The following is a 26,766-nucleotide window of genomic DNA, read 5'->3' as shown; positions in this document are numbered from 1 at the left end:
CAAAAAATGGACGAAAAAGAATTTCGTGTGGTGATTAAACATTACTTTATGAAAGGCAAAACGCCTCAGAAGACTAAAGAGAAGCTTGATAAACATTACGGTGACTCTGAAATTTTGATTAGAACAGTTTATAAGTGGTTTAAAAATTTTCGGAGTGGCCATATGGGCACAAGTGATGCTGAACGTTCTGGATGCCTTGTGGAGGTTACGACTCCAGAAATCATTGATAAAATCCATGATATGGTGATGGGTGACAGAAGAGTTAAGGTGCGTAAGATTGCTAGTGCTGTGGGCACCTCAAATGAATTGGTACATAATATTTTGCATAAACATTTGGAGATGAGAAAACTATCCACAAGATGGGTTCCGCGATTGCTCACGCTTGACCAAAAGCGGAATCGTGTGAAGTGTTCAAGGATCTTTTGCAGCTGTTCAGGAAGAATCCACAGGATTTTAAGCATTGTTTCGTCACTTTGGATGAAACATGGATACATTACTATACTCCTGAGACCAAACAACAGTTTAAACAATGGATTACCAAGGGAGAATCTGCACCAAAAAAGGTGAAGACCATTCCTTCGGCCAGAAAGGTTATGGCGACTGTCTTTTGGGATTCACAAGGGATAATCCTCATCGACTATCTGGAAAAGAGTAAAACTATTACAGGTGCATATTATTCATCGTTCTTGGACTATTTGAAAACTGAGCTGCAAGATAAACGCTGGCAATTGGACCGCAAAAACATCCTTTTCCATCACGACAATGCACCAGCACACACCTCAGCAGTTGTGGTCACAAAATTGATGGAAATAGTATTCCAACTCATTTTCACATCCCCCATTTCACATCCAGACTTGGCTCCCTACTACTATTTGTTCTCCGATTTGAGGAAATGGCTGGCGGGACAAAGATTTTATTCAAACGAGGAGGTGATTGCAGCATCTAATAGCTATTTTGCAGACTTGGACAATTCCTATTATTCGGAAGGGATCAACAAATTAGAACAGCATTGGATGAAGTGTGTAAGTCTAAAAGGAGACTATGTCGAGAAATAAAAAAAATTTTACCCCAAACATGTTAGTAATTTTTATTTTTGGAAGGACTGTTCAAACACCCCTCGTATGTGTCAAATGTGTTTATAAATTTTTTGCTCATTTCCAGATTCAACTATCCTGTGTCCCCTATTACATCTTCTGCATCTAGTCATGTTTTGAGCCGCACCAGCATGTCGCCTTACTCTGGTTTGCTGTCCAAAACAAACTCTAAAGATGATGAAGGTGAGAACAGCAGTTTCAGAATACAAAATAGATAGTTATTGTTGCTTAAAAATTAAATTATATATTCAACACTCATTCTAGTTTATATAAAGAAATGGGAGTGTTGACAAATAAGGCCAGGAAAATAATAAAGTTGTCCAGTTTAAAAATAAACTGTATTGTTTAGCTGTTCTAGAGTCTTCATTGGATATCTTTGAATTCATGAGGAAACATAATAATGTCACAGTAATGATTGAATATCATTTGCTCCTCCCCTAGCATTCACTTTCATTTTAGATAACTGACTTATTTGATGTGTATTTCTTAAGCTGCATACTGAGGAGTGTGATAGCAGTTGAAAATTGCTGGTAGCCCACTGTTGCAATAAAATAGCAAGAAAATTATTTTCTGAGATTTATTTAAAATATGTTATTCAAATATTGATGATGTATTGCATTACAGTAGTACTACCCATTATTACATTTCATGTAATTTATACATTTATATTTATTAGTTCACAGGCTTAATTTCGCAGATATTTTACTCTACAGAAGTGTTTAAAACAGTTTTGATGTATGATTAGATCTTTTGTCTTATCCAAAAATCTATTGCTGATAACAACTGAAATGACAAATTTCACAATTTTGTGTATAAATTATTCTCAGTTGAGCAGCAATGAGCTGCAATAATATGCTTTTTATTTTCTAGTACATGGTTCATCAGTAAGTCTAGTATCAACAACATCATCCTTGTACAGTACTGCTGAAGAGAAGCAAGCACATGAAATCCGAAAACTGAGGAGAGAGCTGATGGATGCACAAGAGAAAGTCCACACTCTTACAAGCCAGTTATCTACCAATGTGAGTAAAAATTATTCAATATTACAATAAATGTGGGAAAAACTCTCTTGCACATATTAATGTCAGATTTACTGTTATTGCTAAAGAAATTACAATTCAAAATTTTTCCATTTGTACTGAGAGATATGCTTTTTGTGTGCAATTCCCCCATCCCCAATCGTCCCCCTCCTTATACATTCTATACTCTCTAAATTGGTTCACTTTTGATTTTGTTTTAGTCAGGACCTGTCTTTTTCCCAATAATACTGGATGTTTGTTACCTCCATTTGTGGAGAAAAATTTGCTAACATTCTGGAACTTATTAAATCATCAATACATGTGCTGGTTAAAAATGACTTTGTATTTCTGTTGGAAAAGTTATTCTTAAAATTTATTTTACACTATGTGATCAAAGGTATCCGGATACCTGACTGAAAATAACTTACTAGTTCAAAGTGCCCTCCATTGGTAATGCTGGAATTCAATATGGTGTTGGCCTACCCTTAGCCTTGATGACACCTCCCACTCTCACAGGCATACGTTCAATCAGGTCTGGAAGGTTTCTTCGGGAGTGCTGCAATGAGAAGAGGTATCGATGTTGTTTGGTGAAGCCTGGCATGAAGTCAGCATTCTAAAACATCCCAAAGTTGTTCTATAGGATTCAGGTCAGGACTCTTTGCAGGCCAGTCCATTACAGGGACGTTATTGTCATGTAACCACTCTGCCACAGGCCGTGCATTATGAACAGGTGCTCGATCGTGTTGAAAGATGCAATCACCATCCTCGAATTGCTCTTCAACATTGGGTCGCAGGAAGGTGCTTAAAACATCAATGTAGGCCTGTGGTGTGATAGTGCCATGCAAAACAACAAGGGGTGCAAGCCCCCTCCATGAAAAACACGACCACACTATAACACCACCACTTCCAAATTTTACTGTTGGGGACTGCACATGCTAGCAGATGACATTCACCGGACATTCGCCCTACCCACACCTTGCCATTGGATCGCCACATTGTGTACCATGATTTGTCACTCCACACGTTTTTCCACTGTTCAACCGTCCATTGTTTACGCACCTTACACCATGTGGGGCATCGTTTGGCATGTACCAGTGTGATGTGTGACTTATGAGCAGCTGCTCGACCCTGAAATCCAAGTTTTTTCACCCCCCACCTAACGGTCATAGAACTTGCAGTGGATCCTGATGCAGAGTGAAAATCTCATTCTGGAAACATCTTCCAGGCTGTGGCTATGCCATGTCTCCGCAGTATCGTTTCTTTCAGGAGTGCTAGTTCTGCAAGGTTCGCAGGAGAGCTTCTGTAAAGTTTGTAAGGTAGGAGACGAGATGCTGGCAGAAGTAAAGCTGTGACGACCGGGCGTGAGTTGTGCTTCGGTAGCTCAGATGGTAGAGCACTTGCCTGCAAAAGGCAAAGATCCCAAGTTTGAGTCTCGGTCGGGCACACAGTTTTAATCTGTCAGGAAGTTTCATATCAGTGCACACTCTGCTGCAGAGTGAAAATCTCATTCTGGATCCTGATGTAGTTCGGAATTCCTGCGAGATGGTCTGTTAGGTGTCTGCCTATTACACGTTACAACCCTCTTCAACTGTCAGCGGTTTCTGTCTCTCATGCAGGTTGGCCTGTGTGCTTTTGTGCTGTACGTGTCCCTTCACGTTTCCACTTCACTATCACATCGGTAGCAGTGGACCTAAGGATGTTTGGGAGTGTGGAAATCTCGCATACAGACGTAGGACTCAAGCGGCACCAAATCACCTGACCATGTTCGAAGTCCGTGAGTTCCATGGAGGGCCCCAGTCAGCTGTCTCAAGGTGTCTAATGACCACTGAGGTCTCTCACAGGAGTATCTGGCAGTAGATGGCAGCAAAATGCGCCTAATGTGGAAAACATATGTTTTTGGGTCTGTTTGGATATTTCTGATCACATAGTTTATTTCAAGAAAAGACTCTGCGAGCACAACAAGTTTTGTTGCGCGTGTCAGATGCAATTTTGTACACTTTCAAGGTAACTCAGTTTCACATAACCACCACTTAAAAATCACTACTGAATATTTTGAGAAGTCTGTTCTCGTAAAGAACATCCATTATATTCAAGCTTGGTATATTTCTTATAGGTCTGCAGTAGATGAATTCAAATGATACAGGCCTATAAACTTAATTGCCAGATTTTACTGTAGAATTCTTTTTTGAATTCCAAATATCTTTGCACATTGTACTTTTTTGCACTAGATGCATATCTCTCACTAGTACAATATAGGAATCAGTTTTTTCTAGAGTCTTTTCCAGAATATCGATGTGCAGTCCCCATTTTACTGTTCTCAACTGTCCACTAGTTGCATATGACATTATATCGTTAGAGCTCTGCTAATGCAAAATTGAAAAATATGGAAAATGAACAGTAATTTCTTGTTTTTCTTTTTCTTGTGCTTTTGTCCCACATCAGTACAGGGACGGCATAGTTAGTTTACATATTTTGCATTGAAGTGGTGGTCAGATGCCCTTCCTGTCGCCAGCCCATTACAAACCCCTCCCCTCCACGACAGAATATGTGTACTCCAACTGTCTGTGTGGAGTGTTATTCATGTTTAAGTGAGCAAAAGTGTTCTCTGTGCTTGCACATTGTGTAACTGAAGTGGCACTTAGGTGTCAGCCTGGTATTCACCTAGTAGGATATGTCAAACAGTGTAAAAACCACATCCAGGTCAGCCAGCTCGGTGACCCTCATTGTTAATCCACCAAGAAGATTCAGTCTGGACCGGCTTACCGTCCTGTCCTGTGAGCAGTGCTTTAAAGTGCATGCCTGTCCAGTTGGGTTGAAAATAAATAAAAAGAAACTTCATTATTTTTGTAAACTGAAATGACAGCAAAGTTATTGAATGTTGTCAGTAGTGAAGTTTGTATGCCTTGTTTCAAATTAAAATTCATAATTGCAATTAGTAATATATGCAGCCATACAAGCTCAAGAGAACAGTGTACCTATGTACCACCCATCATTCCTTGGTACGTGAGGTTGTCTGTCTAAATTTCAGTCAGTATGTTGTTTACATCCTGGGATTTCCCTTATGATGATACATTTGGTATTAGGCCTCCTAATGCATTTTGGAACTCCTTGCATCTTTAATTCTATACATCATTGTATGTGTACAATAGTATAATTTATTCATAAGTGATACAGTTGCATAAACTCAGAAGAACTAATATTTGTTTTCCTTTTTTTTAGGCACATGTTGTGTCTGCATTTGAGCAATCCTTATCAAATATGACACAGCGACTTCAGCACCTTACTTCAACAGCTGAGAGAAAGGTAAAGTTGACAATACCTTCAATATAAAAAGGGGAACACAGTGTAGTTTCGCCAGTGTTCACCTGAAGATGGCCAGAAGACTTTGTGCCAAAATATCACGGCAGCAAGTTACTGATATCTGGCTTTTCACTTGAATTTCGTGGAACTATGTATACATAGTTTATCATCATAATCAAAGTTACAGAATGCAGAATACCAAAATAAATGGTGATTAATTTGTGAAGCCTGAAATAGTCAGGGAGGAGACAGCATTCTTAATGTAGTTTATTTAACAAAAATTTTTTTAAAGTAAAAAATTTTTAATGCCTAAAATACAGTTTCCCTATTACAGTTAAAAGTCCAATAACAAGTTTCGGTTGCTTTGTGCAACCATCTTCACATTTTTCAAAGTGTATAAAAGCGGTGAATACGCATTGGAAAGCACCGTTAGCTGTAGTCACGCAATGACATGCATTTGTAAATGCCAAGACAATGACAGTATGTAGTTTAAAAACATAACCATGAGCAAGCCAGGTTGTAGACTGTAATCTCTAAGGACGTTAATAATAATGAAGGAAAATAGCCAGTTGCACGAGCAAAAATTGCATTTAAAGCTCATAATTTTCAATTTTGTAGCAAGTTTTATAATGAGAACAGTATATGCAACAGTTCCAAAAATTGTTAACTTTTCCATAGACTCCCTTACAAAAGAATGATCCTGCATGGTTTATGAAATTGCCATCTTTAAAAAATGTGTACAGGTTGAAGAATAAAAAGAAAATGTCACAAGCCCACCAGTCTTGAGGCTGTAATACCTGCTAATAGTTGAAAATAATGAGCTTCTGATGCAACTTTTGCTCATGCAACTGGCCATTTTCCTTCATTATTACCATAATCCTCTAAGATCATGGGCTACTACCTGGTTTGTTCACTGTGACATTTTTAAACTACATACTGTCTTTGCCTTGGTATTTACAAATGCATTTCATTGCATGACTACAGGTAATGATGCTCTCCAGTGCCTATTCACTGCTTTTTTTTATGTTTTGAACTATCTGAAGATGGTTGTACAAAGCAACCAAAACTGGTTATTGTACTTGAATTGTAATAGGAAAATTGTGGTCTAGGAATTAAAAGATCTATACTTTAAAATTTTTTTATTTAATAAAATGGTCATGAGGATGGCAAATCTCCATTCACTTTCATGATGAGATATGCATCTAACACTTAAATTCGAAGAGCAAAGTCTCTTCTCATTTGTCTTAACACTGTTAATGTAACATCCATGTATGCCTTTCCTATTGGTAAATTTTAATTCTTCCTCCAACCCTCTTTTCTTGGAATGGGGGTGGATCTCTTGACTAGTCCCTGCTGCAGCTCAGATCTGCTGGAATTGAGTATTTTCCCTCATGTGAACTGAAATCTTTCCATAGGGACTACTACTACAGTGTGTCCTTATCAGTGTAAATTACGGGCTGTTGCGTCATTCTGTCTTTGCAGTTTAGGAGCAGAACAAATTTAGCACTTTTTACAGAGGAAGGGGCATTAAAATGATGCAGATCCATCAGAACTATTACCAAAATACATGTTGCTACTTTGTTTTAGATTCTGGTGACATATCTGATCTGGATTTTTCTTGATGTGGGACTATGTGAGACTTCTTATAAAAAATTTAGATTTTCTCAGTGTTTGTTTATAACAATTTGTTTAAATGATAGGACACACAATATTCAGAAGCAGCTCAAAAATAATTTCTTAAATTTTCATACTTGGACAGACACGAGAATGATCTACAAATTTTACGAAGAAATCAACTGCTCATCTTCCTGTCATTTGGTGCTACAGTATGGAATAAGCTCGGTTTAATTTCAGAGATGAATAATAGCTACATTTATAAATGTAGAAATGTTTATTGTATTATTAATAATATTATTGTTTAGTAATAATAATAATAATAATAATAATAATAATGCGCAGTTCATTTAAAATCCTTCCGCCATCTTGAAGCCACTGCATTTGTATGGTGTGAAACTGATCACAGTGTAATAAATGGCCAATATGTGATGTAAGAGTGTGCTGTGAATAAAAGTAGTACTTTAAAATCAATCCACAATGTTTGTAATCCAGAGTGCTTCTATGAAAAAGCATTTTGTGACATAGTACTTGTTCTTAGGCACTGTCACACTCTTAATCCATTTCCATCATGGATAAAATGAAACTGATTTGCTTTCTGGCAAACTCTTTTCGTTTAAAATTGTTCTCTTGCATTCTGAACTTTAAAGGAGAATGTGCTGCCTTACAGAGTTCAGTAGTCAAAGTAATTGTGCCTTGTGTTGTAAAATCTGTTCGTGTACTTAATGAAATTAGACGATTATTTGTGTATTCCTATATACCAGTTGTAACAAAAGGCAGTCTTTAATGTAAGAGTTTGCTTCATCATCACCAGACTATTCTATTCCAGGTAGCACATTTTTCACCAGTATTAACTCATCTTGTCCAGCCACCCTGTTCAGCTTTCTTGTTCCTGAAGAAGAATATCCACTGCTGCCCCCCCCCCCCTCTCTCTCTCTCTCTCTCTCTCTCTCTCTCTCTCTCTCTCGCTCTCTCTCTCTCTCTGATTACCCTCTTAAGGCACAGTCAGTTATAAACATGGTTTCGAGTACTGTAGTTGTTAATCTTTAGTTTGAAATACATTAGAGACTAGTGAACACTTATTGTATAACTCATTATTGAACTGAGAAATTGTCACGCTGAACACAAAAATTTACATCTGTCCTGTTTGCTTGTTCTAGGACTCTGAGCTGCTTGAGTTACGGCAGACTATAGAACTACTTCGGAAGCAAAGTGTAGAAGCAGGCCTAACTTCAGCTCATATACAGAGTATGTCTCCATCACTGGCTCGAAGGCACACGATTAATGCCACTGCTGCACTAAATGGTAGTTGTTAACAATATAGAGCACTGCATCTTTCACTAATACGTGCTTCATCATTTATGTTATCATTTGAGTTTGTAGTTATTAAGTACATTTATTCATCAGAATTTTTATCTGTTATCTCTTTGTTGTAAAAGAAACCAAAACATCTGTATTTATTAATTTTTCTTTGAATTTGGCTTTACAGTGTGCTAATGAATCTAATACCCAGTGTGCATAAAACAAGCATTAAGTGGTTTATGGTATTATGTTTTTTTCTGCCATGTGAGTTTCTGATACATCTCTCAGGAATCTTGCCCAAAAATCCTACAAAATACTATCATCCTCAGATGAAATTGTTGGTAGAAAAGGGCTACTAGTATAGTCTTCTTAGAAGTCTACCCTTCTCTTTATACCATTTCCCTTTACAGAGGGTAATCAGTGTTATATGTCAACCACTGTGCATGTTTATGATCATAGGTTGAGTAGAAGACAATAAATGTGAGTAAGATGCGACTTTAGTGAGACTCAAATATCATCATTGTCATTTGAAGGTATGTAATACATGAAGCAACGTGTACTTCCAAATGCTTCCTCCTGTTTGCATTACTCATTCAAGCTGTCTTTGTAGTTCAAATTTCCTTGTCTGTCTTATTTCATTCTGTCTTGTAGCAATAACATTTCACTTGAACTATTCTCAAATAATGGTTTCTCATATTTTCTTAACTTTAGCTGTGTTGTAATTGACATACTTAAAAAAATATCATTAACATTTAGAGTTCCAAATGATTCGACCATGCCACTGTTCATATATAAACTAGCTGAAGAATAACATTTTACATTATGACATGATGGCTGAAGTACTAACAGCTGTCAACTATTAGTGTTTCATTCCATATGTGTGCCATGATCATCATTTCTGTGAGAAACTAGATGAAATACCCTTTCCATCCCTCACTTCAAAAGTGATGTGTGTGTGTGTGTGTGTGTGTGTGTGTGTGTGTGTGTGTGTGTGTTGAGTGTAGTCATACATACTACATGTTACTTATATATTTCTTACTGTAGGCAAGGGAACCAACATGTCTCGTCAGTTGTCTGCTGACTCTGTATCCAGTATCAACTCTCTGTCATCAGCCTGCAGTCTTTCAAGTTCAGCTCATGCACAAGATGGACATGGGAAGAAGAAGAAAAAAGGCTGGGTAAGATTTTAAGTCACAGAATTAATGTTATTAATTTGGAATAAATTTTTCTGGACCCTTTTGAAATATACTTAATATATCACTCTTAAGTCATCTCCAGCTGATTAAATGGTAATAGTTAGACTTATTTAACATTCTGTCACTTAATCTGTAAGCTCAGTTACACATTCATATTTTGAAGTATTGTAAACAGAAACTTGCTTAGCATTGCATGTGTCTACAGATTTTTCAATTAACACATGCTAGAAGTAATTCAATGAGTTACTTACTAAAACATATTCTAGATGTAGTGGAATCTGCAACTGACAGAAATTCTGAAAGTGCAGTAAGACCTTTAAATAAATAAAGTGTCATATTTCCCTGAAGACATTCATTTCATCATTTTTGCAGTGATGCAGTAATTATCTTTGTTATGAAATTAAAAAAAGAAGAGACAAAATGATATATAAAGTCTAAATGCAGCCAATCAGTACTACAAAGCAGTGTAAATATGCTTTAGAGCAAATTAGACAACAAATACATGACTGTCAATAATTTATGTGTCAAATGATTATCTTAGCAGCACCTTGTTTGGCACCAGAACTCTCTATCATTTAAGTTATGTTTACATTCTCATTTACGGAGACAAAGGCACAATCCCACGCATAATATGCTGTCATTACAGTCACATGAACAACATAACTGTGTGTGCGATATAATTAATTGTATTCTGTTGTATTCTGTTGTCATAGCTACCTCAGAATGGCAATTTTAGGACAGTGTAAGTCCTATACAGAGTTATTAAATAAGTGATGGACATCATGCAATACTTGACAAACCACTAGAAATTTAGACAAAAATCGCTTGTTTCATTTCAAATTTCCTTTTCGAAGCAATCAATTCATCACATTTAATGTCATTACATATGTATTTCATAGACGTTTAAACAAATAACTACACCTTTCTCTCTCACTACTTACTGCCATTATTCAAAGATCATCATAGAACCACGAAATGCTGTGATGCGTATTTATTCACAGGCAACCTGCATCGGTCAAATGAGCATCTTCAAGTCACAGATTAACATACATTGCATCAGTATATAACGTTAATCAATGACTTAAAGATGGTTTCTTGGCAAAAATTAGTTGTCTGTGAATAAATACACTTTACAGCAGCTTTTGATGATTTTATAGTACTGTTCTTTAAATACAGTAAAGCCATGCAGCACATTTTGCAGGAAATATTTTGACATTATTCAGCTTGATGAAAAGTAAGCCAAAAGAAATGGTAAATAGAAATCATGCAGGTTTCTTGGATATCACACCTTTTAAATTTCTGCTCAGACAATTTTTTTGTGTAGTTTCCATAAGTGCATAGAAGTTTCACTGTTTTCCGACTATCTTATCAGGTGCACAAGAAGTATTATAATGTGTTTTCTCAGTATAATATTGCCATAAAGATATGTCATTTTTTACGCTTTGTGATGTCTTTTACAAAGTTATCAGAATATGTCCTATGTGACTCCTAAATAATGAATTGCATCACAATCACACGTTCGTTTTCATCTGGTTATCAGGTGCCATATCCTGTGGAGAAACTCATACCAATTTCAGCTTATTGTTCTATTATAATCTTTCTGATCAGCAATGTACACTTCACATAATCTCTGTGTGTTCATCTGTAGCTTCTTCTGCAGTGCATGAATGGTGTTTCATTGTGCTGTAGCACTTTCAGAATCAAAATTGTTCTTTTACTTTGGAATCTTGTATGGTGTACAGAAAGACAAGAAAACGTGTAAAGGAATTTTCGTGGACCTGTTAATTATGTGCCTTTCTCATATTAAGTGAAGAACTGTCAGATGTAAATGTTTTTCGCATTTATACAGATTAGTGGAATCAATTTATATTATGCAGAGTTCATTAATACACTGCTTGACAAAAAAAGTGAAGCACCCAGACGACATGGTTAGGTGTCATTGTAACTTCGTACATATATACACCATCGGCAGGTATGTAAATTACTACAGTTGCAAATCTCTGTAACAGAATGGTCACCAGAATGCATTAGTGTTGTTACCAGGCCTGGTAGGGTTTGTAAAGGGCAGCATCAGATGTTGAGCGGTCTCTGTGAAGGATGAAGAGATGCTGTCTACTTGTGTAAGACTGCGTTATCAGCACCTGACAACGAAAAGGACCTTGTGCGGACCTTCATTTGTCTGGCTGATCCAATCGCACAATATCCAGATTTTTATGGTATTTAGACGTGACAGTGGTCCGATGTTAGACTTCTGGGCTATGTGAGAGTAGGCATACTCATTAAGGTTCCAGTTGCCATGTCTGACCACCACAAGGGAGGATCACCGTGTTGTGCATTAAGCACAGTGTAACCCTTCACAACTGTGCCTGCCACCCAAAGACAAGTAATGGACTCACAGCAACATTGTGTGTCATTCCACACCATTGGTTAGATACTAGCAACAGCCAGATTAGGAAATTACTGTCCCTTGCATAGGCTGCTGTTAGCACCATACAACAAATGGCTGTGTTTGTAATGGTACCATTACTTGGAAGCATGGACTGCTGATGAATGCTGTCGCATTGTGTCCAGTGATGAATTGCAGTTCTGTGCTACCCCGGATGACCATTGTTGATAAGCATGGCGTTAGCCTGGGGAGAGGTTTCATTCATCCAATATTTTGGAGAGGGACAGCAGTGTTGCTCCTGGCATCATGGTGTGGGTAGCCAGCGGGTATGACTTCAGGTCATGGCTGGTAGTGATTGGGGGAAGTGCGATGGCACAACGATACGTCATGGTCATCCCTCCTCCTCATGTGTTACCTCTCGTGCAACAGTATCATGTGCCATTTTTCAACAGGACAATGCCTGTCCATACACAGTATGTATTAATATGAAAAGCCTCCGGGATGTTGAGGTACTCCCGTGGCCAGCAAGATGTCCAGATCTGTTCCAGATAGAACGTGAATGGGACCAGCTTGGAGATCAACTCTGTCGCAATGTCATTATCCAGGATATCAAGGGCCATTACAACAGTTTGCCAGCTTCCCTTAGGAAAGAATACAGTGGCTTTCTGACACCATTCTCAACCGAATCAGTGCATACATGGAGGCTAAAGAGGTTGTAAACTCGTTCTGATATGTAGGCTAATACTGCCAAATTCTTTGTAAATTTGATTCTATTTTATAATCACTGAAATAACATCACATACCTCCCAAACCTGTGAAGTGTCAGTTTACTTCCTCCTCCCATTCTTGGTGCTTCACTGTTTTTTTGTCGGGCAGTGTATATTGATAATAGCTCATCTTGTTGACTTTTGTTGTGTATCAGAATTGAATTAAGGCATAATTTTATCACATTTTGGTATTAGTGTGTTAATTACAGATTAAGTTGCTATTTTATTAAAAGCCCCTTTCTGTACTATTACTGACATACATAGTAACACACACAGATCCTACAGTCTCTCAGTAAAATATTGCCCAGAAACTCTAACTTGTGATATGTACATCTGCAGGTAATGAGAACTGTGGAAATTATAAAAGAAGGCAGATTGTGTACTGCAAACATACTATTTCTATTTCTGGATAGCACACTGTTTTTAATGTTTTCTATAAAATTTGCATGAACTTCTAAGTGTCTCAAATAGGTCAATTAATACTATCTTTTCAGTTGCGAAGCTCATTCAGCAAAGCATTCTCACGCTCAAAGAAGAACAAAAATGGTTCTGTATCAGATGTTGAGGACTCTAGAGGCCTGCATTCAGATATGTCTGCCCCTTCATCTCCACTTCTTAATGACCCCCACCAAATGAATGGGGGAGGTCCCACTATAAAGGGAAGCCAGTCATCATCTGCGTAAGTAAATAACGTAACTTTATTTACATTTTTTTTAAATTTCTACAACTAATGGTGAATTAGAGTAGAAGCTTGACTGAAAAGTAAGTGGTATCCTGAGAGTATAGTATTTGGATCAAGAAAATTACTGGAACAGTTTTGCACCATTAAGATCTTACATATTGGAATGATGTATATGTGGAAGAGAGGTAGTAGTGTGTTATTCAGTGTGTTTCTTAATAAGTTTATGTCAGAATTGGAAAGTAGATTTTTGTACAGAAGGTGGCACACATATTACTTCAAAAAGTGTATTATGGTGGATAAATGAAGAAATGAAAGTAACTTATAAAGGGAAAAGGGAAATTTATATAACTGGCAGTCCAAACAAAGTTCTTCTATATTCTCTTGGCAAAATTGATGATTTCAAGTTTTATGGACTTGCAGCATAGTTAATGCAGTCAACTTTTTTCGTGTATTTTGCCCACTTTCCTGACTTCATCAGGCGAATGCTGGATCCCCCCCCCCCCCCTCTGCTGTTTGGGCTTCAACTAAATTCTGGATGGGTTGTGCTGCAGTTCACCCTAGCAGCTGATTATGGCGTCATCAAACAATGGAACAGTCTCACAGAAAATTATATTAGTGCTCTACTTCCAGAAGCAGCAGAGGAAGTTCACTGTGAGATCTGTATTGTATGCACAAAAGCACTAAGATTGAAATCTAACATTTTGATTTAATTAATAGTGCCAAAAGCTTTAGACTGAGTGTCAAGTTAAAACACTTTGATGAAGAGTATAGATGCATGATATTGTCCTTAATTTTAACTTTTTTACAGTTTGGTATAGCCTTTTGCTCCATCATAAATCTCCAACATGACATACAGTGTGGCCCGTTCGGCTCAGTTGGGGTAGAAACAATGAGCAATGAAATCTGTGCTCTATGCCTGATTTGTCTGTAGCTCGAATGCTTTGATTCTCTTCTTTTCCGGTTTTTTAATAATCCTTGTTTCACTACCATGCAATGCTGTGATCCAAACATACATTCTCAGAAACTTCTTCCACAAGTTGAGGCCTATGTTTGGTACCAGCATACTTCTCTTCGCCAGGAATGCACTTTTTGCCAGTATGTCCTCCTTGCTCAGTCCGCCATGGATTATTTTGCTGCCTAGGCAGCAGAACTCCTTAACTTCATCTACTTCATGATCACCAATCCTGTGTTTAGTGTCTTGCTGATCTCATTCAGCTGCTTCTCATTACTTTAATCTGTCACCTTGAATTTTAATTCCACTCTTGAACCTTTCTTTTATTTTCGTCATTGCTTCTTTGATGCATAGATTGAGCAGTACTGGTGAACGACTGCATCCTTGTCTTTTTACACCATTTTTAATCCCAGCATTTCCTTCTTAGTCTTCCACTCTTATTGTTCTTTCTTGGTTCTTGTACATATTGTATATTACCCATCTTTCTGTTATAACTTCAAGTTGAACAAATATATTTCAAGGAAGACGCAATACATGAAAGTCACAGATCAAGTAAACAGAGTAAGATGTGTGTACACTTTAACAGTCAAATCATAACTGAGTCCAAGTCTAGCAGCCGCTGGCTGGCTGGCTGGCCGCTTAGGTGGCGCTGCTGCTGCATGGCTGGCAGACAGCGCCGCATGTAGAGGATGCGCGTAACTGCGCGGCGGCACTTTGAAAGATCGGCGAGTCACAACACTTCCCCTATAGCTTACCTTGATTTTTATCAGAATTTCGAATGTCTTTCACCATTTGATATTGTTGAATGCTTTTCCCAGGTTGAGAAATCCTGTGAATGTGTCTTGATTTTTCTTTAGTCTCGCTTACATTATAAACTGCAATGTCAGAATTGCCTCTCCAGTGCCCTTACCTTTCCTAAAGCCAAACTTATTGTCATCTAACATATCCTTAATTTTCTTCTCCATTATTCAGCGTATTATTCTTATCAGCAACATGGATGCATGAGCTGTTAAGCTGATTGTGCAACAATTCTTGCACTTGTCGGCTCTTGCAAACTTTGGAATCATGTGGGTGATGTTTTTCCGAAGTCAGATGGTATATCACCAGACTCCTACATTATACACACTAATGTGACTAATTGTTTTGTTGTCACTTCCCATGGTGATTTTAGAAATCCTGATGGAACGTTATATATCCCTTCTTGCTTATTTAAGGCATGCTGCCACAGTATGGTAAGTCCGCAACTGTTCAGTACTGACAAGGGAACCTCCCCATCGCACCCCCCTCAGATTTAGTTATAAGTTGGCACAGTGGATATGCCTTGAAAAACTGAACACAGACCAATCGAGAAAACAGGAAGAAGTTGTGTAGAACTATGAAAAAAATAAGCAAAATGTACAAACGGAGTAGTCCATGTGCAACATAAGCAACATCAAGGACGGTATGGGCAGAGGAGCGCCGTAGTCCTGTGGTTAGAGTGAGAAGCTGCGGAGTAAGAGGTCCTTGGTTCAAGTTTTCCGTCAAATGAAAATTTTAATATTTTATTTTCAGACAGTTATTATCTGCCCGTCCGTCCGTCCGATGCGAGGTAACTGCACTGTAGTATGGGGACGCTACATCTAAGCAAACATCGAAACACACGACATCAGTCGACTACAGTGCACAGAAGAGAGAGTATTCCTGCTAAAGAGGCTCCCTGGCTGGCAGTTGCATTCATTTGTTGCAGTTTGTGAGACAAACTCTTATGTTTTCATCACTTTTTTGGGAGTGATTATCACATCCACAAGAAAACCTAAATCGGGCAAGGTAGAAGAATCTTTTTACCCATTCGCCAAGTGTACAAGTTAGGTGGGTCGACAACATATTCCTGTCATGTGACGCACATGCCGTCACCAGTGTTGTATAGGATATATCAGACGTGTTTTCCTGTGGAGGAATCGGTTGACCTATGACATTGCGATCAAATGTTTTCGGTTCCCATTGGAGAGGCACGTCCTTTCATCTACTAATCGCACAGTTTTGCGGTGCGGTTGCAAAACACAAACACTAAACTTATTACAGTGAACAAAGACGTCAATGAACGAACGGACAGATCATAACTTTGCGAAAATAAAGAAAGGAAACTTTTCACTCAAGGGAAGACTTGAACCAAGGACCTCTCGTTCCGCAGCTGCTCGCGCTAACCATGCGAACACGGCGCTCCTGCGCTCACATTCCCCTTGACGTTGCTTATCTTGCGCATGGACTACTTCGGTTGTATGTTTTGCTTATTTTTTTCATAGTTCCACACAACTTCTTCCTGTTTTCTCGATTGATCTGTGTTCAGTTTTTCAAGGCCTATCCACTGTGCCAACTTATAACTAAATTTGAGGGGGGTGCGATGGGGAGGTTGCCTTGTGAGGAAATTCGATAACTTTTTATTTTGTCCATCTGAGTTGCATTGATTAAGATATAGTGGTTACTGGTTTTGGGCTGACATGCCCATTTTCAAACCGCACGCCTTGCTATTAACTGTAACTATTCATACAATATGATGCCAAAAGGCCTCAGAGAACTTAGTCTCTCTCTTCATTCCTTAGTATTTCCATATCCCACTTCTTTGCACGGTAATTATTTCTGACTAGTCTCTTAATACCTCCTCTCTTCTGATTTGAGTATTCACTTTTACTAGCTGAAATGTATGCAGAACTCCCATTAGCCTTTCTCCTATCTCATTCCTAGTACCAAGTGCGTATTCTCCTGTAACTCTTCCTTCTACTCTTTCCCTCACAACTGCATTTCAATCCACCATGACTATTAAATTTTCATCTCTCATTCCATAGTGGATTACCTCTTTAATATTCTCGTGCACTTTCCCGATCTCTTCATCTTCAGCATGTATACCTGAACTATCATTGTCAGTGTTGATTTGCTGTCGATTCTGATGAGAATAACCCTGTCATTGAACTGTTCTCCATAACTCACTCTCTGCCCTACCTTCCTATTCATAACAAATCCTACTCCCATTATACCATTGTCTGCTGCTGTTGTGAGTACCCTATACTCATCTGACCAGAAATCCTTGTCTTCTTTCCACGTCACTGATCGCAACAATACCTTGTTTGAGCCTAAGCATTCCCCTTTTCAGATTTTCTAGCTATCCTACAATCTTCAAACTTTTGACATTGCACATGGTGACTCATAGAATGTCATCCTTTTGTTGGTTATTCAGTCTTTTCCTCATGGTCACCTCCCCCTTAGTAGTCCCTTTTCGGAGATCCAAATGGGGGACTGGTCTGGAATCCTTTGCCAGTGGTTTCCATTGCCTTCTGCCTCCTCATGCCATTATCATTGCTGATTCTTCCACCTGAAGAAACTGTATTAGAGTTTTGGGGGATAGCTGATCAATCATTTATGTTCTGTTGGTATTTTATGATAGAAGCAATTTTGATGCAATTTTACATCCTGTTTCCATTTCTAATGCTAGTGACAATCTGTGTAATTTGTTGCATATGTTTATGTTTTTTGTATTGACAAGGACTCTGACAATTATTTGTCTCAAATCTTTGTATATTTTTTGGCAATAGGTAATACCTTTTTACATTTCCTGGCTGCCTTTATGAACCATTTGAATTATTCCACTGATGAAAAGGGTCTTCATCAGGTTGTTAAGCACAGTGTGGCATGTCCTCCATAGATATAACCAAAATTACTGAAGCACATTTAGAATTATCATCATCACAGTCATCTTGAGATTTCAGTGTTACAGGATGGAGAGGACTATTATTTGATCCATGGAATAGGAGTAGGAGCTACTTCGTACAAGCTAGTTTCAAATTGAGAATGATCGCTAGATGCTGACAGGGAAACAGAGACAGATGGTGAATCACTGACATTTGTAGTCTGACAGACATCTGTTGAGTCGATTCCAACGTTGGAACTTTGATTATCTTGTGTTGGAGCTTGTTGATCAATATTTTATGCCTGGGGCTATAGGGAGCTTCTGCACTCTTTGTTTTATGTTCTGGTGATTCCATATTAGAAGAAGAGCAATGCCACTCTGTATGTTCAGGGTACAAGTTGTAAACTGTTGGAGGAGAGATGTTGCTGTCTTGTTCCATCCTGTATAATTTTTGTGTAGCAGCAACCACTTTTCACACTGGTTGGTTTACAGATGATGTTGATTTAAGTGCAGGGAGTCACTGAAGGTATTTATATCATTGGCAAGAGATTGGCAGTTTTTATGTGGCCAGTAGCTTTAGAGTTGTTGCAAATTACATCATCTGTTGATAGATAAACTGTAAAAATAATGCCTTCGAATAGAATTTATAATTTGGGGTGCACTTGACTGAAATCTTCAATGATAGATTGCGTAGTATATCAAAAAGACTTTGTGAGCACAACCATGCATCTTAGACCCTGATGGTATTTCACACGTGTCCAAAGGCACGGCTGTATTTATACATTTGGTAAGTAACGGATGGGAAAAAACAACCTGTGGGCTTGAACTTTTTAAACACCTGAATGGTACAAACATCCCCTTAATTGTTTTATTTTTATGAAGATACTTACAGCCAAAACACCCATACGTATGTCTGAAATCTTTGGCATCAACTCTTGGTTAAAGCAAAGTGGGGTTCTATCTGCTCTTCTATTGATTATTGTAATGAACAAGATCCAGAGAAAAAGTACACCGAACTGTCAGAGGTGACAAAATGAAAACCACATTGTTTACTGATTATGTATGGTAGGGCCACTATATGGAAGACCTACAAGAGCACATAAACACCTGGGCAGAAGGTGCACAAGTATTTTGCCTCATCTTCAATCAGGAGAAAAATGAGGTGATGGTCATGAAAAGATACAGGCAACCATTGGGACATGTTGAAGTGGAGGGGACAGCCTCAGATGATCCATTATTTCAAATATCTTTGCAGTATTGTCTCCAGTACTGGTTATATAAACAAAGAAAACATTTGCAGAATTCAAGCAGGTAGTAACTTCTATCAGGTACTTAAAGACCTAATATGGAACAAGAAAAAACCGCTAAAATGCATGTCATCTATGAAACCTATTACGTCCCCAGTTTGATATATGATTGTGGAACACGGGCCATGAGAAGCAAAGACATCAGCAGAATTCAGGTAGCTGAGATGAGGTTTGTTCATAGCATGCTATGAAAGACATGAAGGACGGAATCCAGAATGAGGAAATTTGAAAAAAGTTGAAGTTGTAAGACTACAAAAACAAAATAATCTCTCAGCAACTGAGATAATATATGATTTGAAACTTGGAGGTAAAGGAACAAGAGGACAGTGAAGACTCGTACAAGGATATAGTGAAATCTGACATGGATCATAGATAGCATTGACTAGGCAGAGAAATTTAAGGACTGTCATTGGTGGAGGAGCCTTATTCTCTGACCTATTGAATAAGGAGGAACAACTCGGGTTATGAAGATGTAGGTGATATGTTGTTGATTTTTATTGCCATTTGTCTGCTTGTTGTGGTGCAGTCTTATATTTTCTCCTTTCATAAATTACGTATAATAACACTTGTGTTGTCTTTTTGCCTAATTGTTCCTATGCTGCTTTCACTATTTTAACATCCAGAACTGCCTATTCATCTTCTGTCATATTTCTTTCCCCGCTTCACGTAGCGTTGGCTTATGCTATCTTTGACTGTCTCAACAATTTCTGATGGTTTCAACTTATCCAGGTCCCATCTCTTTAATTCCCTACAGTTTGAAATTTATTCAGCTTTAGTTTGCATTTCATAACTACTACATTGTAATTGGAGTCCACATTTGCTGCTGGAAGTTTTTTGCAGTTTAAAACCTGGTTTTAAATCTCAGTCTTGTCATTATAATAATCTCTCTGAAATCTTTTGATTTCATCATGTCTTGTTCATGTATACAAACTTATCTTTTGTTAGTCTTAAACCAAATGTTAACCATGACTAAATTGTGCTCTGTGCAAAATTTTACCTGGTTCTTTCCCCTTTCATTCCTTTTCTCTAATCTTATTTTCTCCTCCTGCTTCCCTTTTTCTCCCAATACAATTTCAATGCCACATCATAATCAAATCTTTGTCTGCCTTGACGTACTGCATGCTTAATTTCAAATCATCAAGTATTTTTTTCAGTCTCGTCATCATCTGCTGAGCTAGTTATATTTGTCCTTCCTTGATGTGTGGTCATGACATTTCCTGTGGTCATACATATGTCAATTTATTCTCTATGCTGTTCATAGTAGTTCACCCACCTTCCTATTTGGTTTTCCATTATCAGACGTATTCCTGCATCAACCTGTATTTGATTTTGTGTTCATAAGCCTGTGCTCACCAGACCACAAATCCTGTTTTTTCTGCCTCCACACTCAATTAATTCGCAATATATTTAATTCAACCTATCCCTTTTACATCACATAAATTTATTCTGCAGAAGTTGTCCTCACCTGGAGATCTGAAAGGAAGACTGTTTTACCTTTGCAGGTAACCTGGGAATTTTTTTGAATTCTGGGAATTTTTCATTGTTTCAGTTTTCAGTTAAATTTTTCTAATTTTGACTGGTAAGAACCAATACTCTAACAAAGGATATTACTGTATCTCGCTACTGCAGAATAATACTGCAGCAATAAAACATGAATGAGAGAGGAAAAAGAAAAAAATAAATAAAATGAAACTTGAGTTGCCAAGGAAATGTGCCATATACAACAACAAAACACAGTGCTCATACAAGCATCTGCCAACAGCAAAATGTGTCAAAGGCATTAGGAAGACTATGCAATGCTTCATAACAACAAATTGCCGCCAATGAGCAAGACGTCGCAACTGTTTACATTAGATTCGTTTGAGCAGTTGCGAACGAGGTCATGCGCATGCACAGTTTAGTCGCATATGAGTGGCACCTTCTCCGACTTCTGGCTACAGATATGTGGCTGTTAGATGTGTAAGCAGTAGCAGTAAGCAGCCAGATGCTACCAGAAAAAATTTTACTGGCACACCCAAGCTGCCAGATTCACGCTTGCTCAACAGGCTCGGATCTAGGCAGTGGGTGGCAAACTGGGGTATCTGTCTTTGGCGGCAATTTCACGGGAGGGGGGGCCAAATTCATATTCTTGAGGATAAAAACCTTGTTTCACATAGCGCACAGCATCCTGCGCACATTGGTCTATCGATTATTCATATGATTTTGAAACTTGTCCCTGTTGGTTTCTAAACATTTTTGAACACATTCTAAGTTGAATCTCGAATGAATCATATGTTGATTTTTGAATGCGTGCATAGTGTACATGGTGTCTCTGCCAGGGGACCACCTTTCACAACTAGAAATAAACTTTCCTGCAGACAAAAGGGGACGGGGCTATACGAGCTGAGCAGAATAAAGCTGAACGGGTGAATTCCAGTCGCTGTTATGTGATCAAGAGGGCTTGCGAATGATCAGCATTGTTATAATTACTAGCAAAATCCCTAAGTTCATACTACCACAGTGGAAATAAATGACTAACAGGAATAACAGGTACGAAATATTAAGTATTATCTTCTCGGTGTATCCAAGAATATGAAATTTTGACACAAAATTTTTGGTCAGATTGCTACACTAGTAAGGACCAGTTGTACAGTCCCCAGCTAGGAGCCACTTAAGTTGTATTCTGGGAGTAATGCAGAAAACGCATTATACGAAAACTTAATAATGCCTAACTGGAGAATAGACGCAGGGTAACTACACCGGTGATTGTATCAGGGTTAGTGAAGTTAACCGGAGAATAAGTTTTGACACTGGCAGGAATAGTTACAGAATCAATGATGAAAATATTGTTTGTTTGAAAGAGGAAGGAGAAGAAACAGGTACATCATACAAATTATGGAAGAATATGACGATTCCAAATTTATATAAAAATTTTATACTACTGCTTTTCGATCTACTGCTTGAGAAGCTGGAGCGTATGAATGAAATGCGAAACTACTTTCTAACATAAGGTTTTATGCTTGTAGTAGGCCTAATAGGCATTTGGTATTGGCACTTCTTGAATTATATTGTCATGTCATAAAAATGACCATTTGTGCCAAAACACTCTCTTTTATTTGATGTGTGTTACAATTGCTGCAATATTAGGCAGGCCTGTTTCATTTTATCTAGCAGACAGTGACAAAATACACATAATCAGATCAAGAAACTACACCAATTTTGGGTAGCAGAACATTTGATGAAGTTTGATGAGGCAATAGATTCTTTCCCAGAAAGGAAAGCACGCCATGTAAAGCTGTAGCAAGATTAGCGAGGAAAAATGCTGGACTTAAGGATTGAAGAAATATATACTGTCTTGCTTGTCTCTTGTCTTTACTGGTTTTATGTAGCCTATATTTAATTGTCAGACAAAACAGCAAGTTATTAACTATAGGCGATAAACAGTGCAAGTATTCTGAAGAGTTCCTGTTCTCTGGTCGCAAATACTCCCATCCAATATTAGTAGCGAGGGTAGAAGGGCAGAATGTCAAACCAGCTGACTGGGAGTAGGAGAGGCACAACAGGACTTTTTAATTTCCAGTGTCCTGAGTGTAGCTTGATGGCATCCATTAAAAAATTACACATTTGAATTCCACAGAGAAAATCCAGTGATGTTTGGCACACTTTAAGATTAAATAACATACCTTACATTTCCTTGGACATGTATATTTTATGTATCAGACATATTCAGAATGATGTGCGGTACTAAATGAACATATTTTTGAAAAGTCAATTTTTCAAATTTTTTGTGTCCTACCTCAAATGCTTTGGTGGGGGTGTAGTATTTCCACAGTTCGGAAATATCGTAGATCAAAACAAAATGGATTTCTGTGACCGGGAGCTATCAAGTGAGTTAAAATACATTCACATAATTACAGAAGACTAAAATATGTTATTAGTTTCAGATTTTATTTTATTTCCACCTTTCTGACAGTCAAGCATTGATTGCCTTGGAGAACAACGAAGTTATTGTTGTCGGTTTGCTAAATAAATGTGGCTTTTATTAATCTTTTCCGCTGAGGCAGTCAATTTATTTGATACGAAGTGTTTAATTCCACACTATTCGCTAGTTTCAACTGCTCACTGCATTTCAAGTGTGCGTTTTCATCTTCTAGCATGTATGGAATTATGCCATAATAAAGAACCAAACAAGAGAGAATACGGTACTGGTACTCCAAGAAGATATGCATCCAAATCTGGACATATGAATGTGCACTTTAAGCCAAATTATGCATTTTAGTATGGTTCATGAAATTCCGATGCTCTTGGAGTATCCTCTGATGTCTTGTTTCTTTTATGACATAATGTAAGATCTTTTAATGTTTTACTCGTATGAACATACAGGCTTCCTGCGTCATCGTAACTGCGCAAGCAAGGTGACGCCTGTTATCTGGTGCTCTCTGGCAGCTGCTGAAATTAACCTATTTCTAACAGGTCACGGGAAAATATTGCGAATGCTTGTTTGAAAAGCATTACTTTCAGAGTAAATTTCTTTTTACATAAGGTGATCCATGTGCGAGAATGTACGATGAATTTCTTAAATCACAGAGCATTTGACTCTCATTTAAAAATCAGCTCTTTGAGGATGACTGTTTAGAAGAATTTTGAGCCCAGAAGATCAGACATTTATGTCATCGTTAAAAAATTTTACTCGCACATTTGTGTGATGTATCTTAAAGTGAAACACACGCAAAAAAGACCAGCATTATATGTGAAAGCTTAACTTCTCGTGCAGTTGATTAATCTTAAAGACTAATATTACATATGAAAGCTTTTCTTTTCTTGTAGAAACACGATGTATGTTAATTTAAACCATTAACTTTTCCTATTTGTGTGTCCGCGCTGCTTAACAGTGATGTTGCTATTGGCTGACTACATCACGTGTCCTATGCTCCGAATATCCGCTGTCATCGGCTGGCGAGATCACATGACGTAAGCTATGACTGGCTTACAAAATTGCATCGCTATCTCGATTTCAGTGCTTCAGAAAGTAACATGCGGTGTTTGGTGGAATTCGAATTTATACTTTCGTAATACGAAAATATGCAGTGTACATGTTGCGTAACATCAAAGATCTTTCCAAAACATGTTTTTTTCCCTGAGTTTAATTTTCCAAAGTGCTGGGAAATTCTACGCTGGTGTATAAAACCATAGGAGTTCAAAGGATTGATAAGTTTTACAGTTCTGAGGAAAAGTATACTCTCAGTTAACACGGAAAAAGTGTATTTTCACCTGGGAGAAAGTGTATTTTTAAGCAGGAAATCCAGGAATTTTTTTTCCTTATCTGTGTATACACCCTGCTTTGGAATATTTTACCCAAAATGATGTCATCATCATCATTTAAAAATACAGCAGAGCTGCATGTCTTCAGAGAACATTACGACTGTAGTTTCCTCTTGATTTCAGCCATATTGCAGTACCAGCTAGCATGTCATGTTGGATAGTTTTACAAAGTGAGTGCAGTCAACCATTGATTGTTGCTGCTGCATCTACTGAAAATTGTGGCAGATGTGTAGTACATAATTTAAAAAAGTTTGATTTTGTTGTTGTATTTAAGTATCTTTCATTAGTAACATGACTACTGTCTGAGTCTTAACATGTTCAGTTTTATTAAGTTCAAGCAACTGTGCTATTTAGTAATTATAAGAGCCCAGCATGTAGCCTAACATACACATTGACTTGTTATAAATAATCAAAAAAGAAATTTACAAATGATAAGTGGAATATACAGTTAACAAACGATCCACCATTGCATAGAAAATTCAGTTTAGAAAATTCCAAAAATCACAAATAGACAGAAAGGTTGGATAGTACTTGCCTGGAGATGGTGTAGTTTGGACTTCTCCCCATAGAAATACTTAGACAGAAAACAGTACTCCTGTTTTTCAGAACAGTGCATTCCCTTTTCAAGGAGCGGAATTGGTCTGGGAAAGGGGGGAGGAGGGGGGGCAGATGGGAGGCATAGGCAGCCCGAATCTGTTTTTAGTTGAACCCACATATTATGAAGAGGAAGGAAGCAAAGATGAAGAAGAGATTGTCAAATAGGTAGGTCATCAAAGGTTGTACCTTGATAAGCAGCAGAGCTGCCTTTGCTTGGAAGCAAGACACAGGTGCTTTTAAAAAGTGATACAAGGAAAATTACATCAGCTGAATTAAAGTTTCTTTGGGCCCTTTCAAATGACACCTCCAAGAAGCATTTCGCTGCAGTGCCCAAGCATTCACATGGCACATCACAGCCCACTGCTGCTAAGAACAGGTGTACTTGCACTACTGATACTGCTACCGCTACTGGTACTGCTACACTGATGTCACATGCCGACTGTTCCTATGTGGCAACCCGCAGTTTGGCTGGTCATCAGTGCCACCGAGTAGTGGCGTGTGAAGGCTGCTAATGGGAGCGGTGTTAGGCCAGCAGTAGCTCAGTGGTGATTCTGTGCCTCCGGTGGTGGCAGTCCACCACTGAGTACTACAAAAGCATAGTGGGGCTGCACACCTGACGGTTCCCAATTAAAGTGATGCTTTGACAGAGGAAGCATCCCTGAATTGCACTTGTCAGTTGCTCTGTGTGAAAGAGGCCTTAGAACTGTAGAATGTTTATATATAACCATACCATGTGAGTAACTTGGATATAAAGATGAGTATTGCAATTTATTAAGTTATAAAATAAATGTATAGGTGACTGTTGCAACCCTCTAGAAACAAGGCAGTTAGATTACCTATAATTAGAAGATTAATGGTCTTACTGTTGTGGCAATTTCTAGACTAAGATAGGTTTAGGAATATGCTGTATAGCATAATCATAAATTGCAGATGATGCTGAAGTTTTAAAATATGATGTTCTTTACTTTTAAAATAAAGATACTCAAAAATGAATGTCCAGTTTAGAAATTAGGCTAGGGGGTGGTAATTGTGGTGCATTAGTAATAAATAAGTGGAACAATCTTAATTTAAAAAAGAAACTGGAAATGAGATTGAAAGCAATCTATCTCTACATACATACTATGCATGGCACATGGTGGAGGGTAATTTTTACCACTGCTAGCCATTTCCCTTCCTGTCCCACTTACAGATAGTGCAAGAGAAAAACAATTTTCTATATGCCACCTTACGAGCCCTAATTTTCTCTACTCTTATCTTCGTGGTCCTTATGTGAAATGTATGTTGGCAGCAGTAGAATCATTGTGCAGTCAGCCTCAAATGTCAGTTCTCTGAATTTTCTCAGTAGTGCTTTGCAAAAGAACATCTTATTCCTTTCAGGGATGCCCAAGAGCTTTCACTAAGGTGGGATGGTGGAAGTAACCGTCTGCTTCTCGCATCGATCTTCTTACAGATACACGAATTTCTACTAACATTTGCATGTTCTTTTTTTAACTGAGAGTGCAGAAATGTCTGCTTCATCAGCTTTTTCTGTCCTTAAGCCATTTACTTGGCATATACTTATCCATAGAGAAATTTACAATCAGTTTAA

The 26,766-nt window shown here is 38.0% G+C and overlaps 1 protein-coding gene across 3 annotated transcripts in view; it reads left to right on the top strand.

Annotated features, from left to right (window-relative positions):
* The window catches only part of LOC124721352 (protein sickie), a 242,547-nt gene that overhangs the window by 160,120 nt on the left and 55,661 nt on the right, over positions 1-26,766 (top strand). For 2 of the 3 annotated variants that reach the window (XM_047246277.1, XM_047246276.1), the window contains exons 15-20: positions 1,162-1,277; positions 1,965-2,116; positions 5,333-5,416; positions 8,188-8,332; positions 9,374-9,507; positions 13,173-13,357. In XM_047246277.1, the coding sequence (XP_047102233.1) occupies positions 1,162-1,277; positions 1,965-2,116; positions 5,333-5,416; positions 8,188-8,332; positions 9,374-9,507; positions 13,173-13,357 (816 nt within the window). The remainder of the gene's footprint in view (positions 1-1,161; positions 1,278-1,964; positions 2,117-5,332; positions 5,417-8,187; positions 8,333-9,373; positions 9,508-13,172; positions 13,358-26,766) is intronic. The other variant, XM_047246278.1, reaches the window with a different exon arrangement.

This window comes from Schistocerca piceifrons, chromosome X (genome assembly GCF_021461385.2).
Source record: "Schistocerca piceifrons isolate TAMUIC-IGC-003096 chromosome X, iqSchPice1.1, whole genome shotgun sequence".
NCBI classification, from domain to species: domain Eukaryota; kingdom Metazoa; phylum Arthropoda; class Insecta; order Orthoptera; family Acrididae; genus Schistocerca; species Schistocerca piceifrons.
Note: the sequence above shows the minus strand (reverse complement) of the source record. Positions and strands in the feature narration are given on the sequence as shown.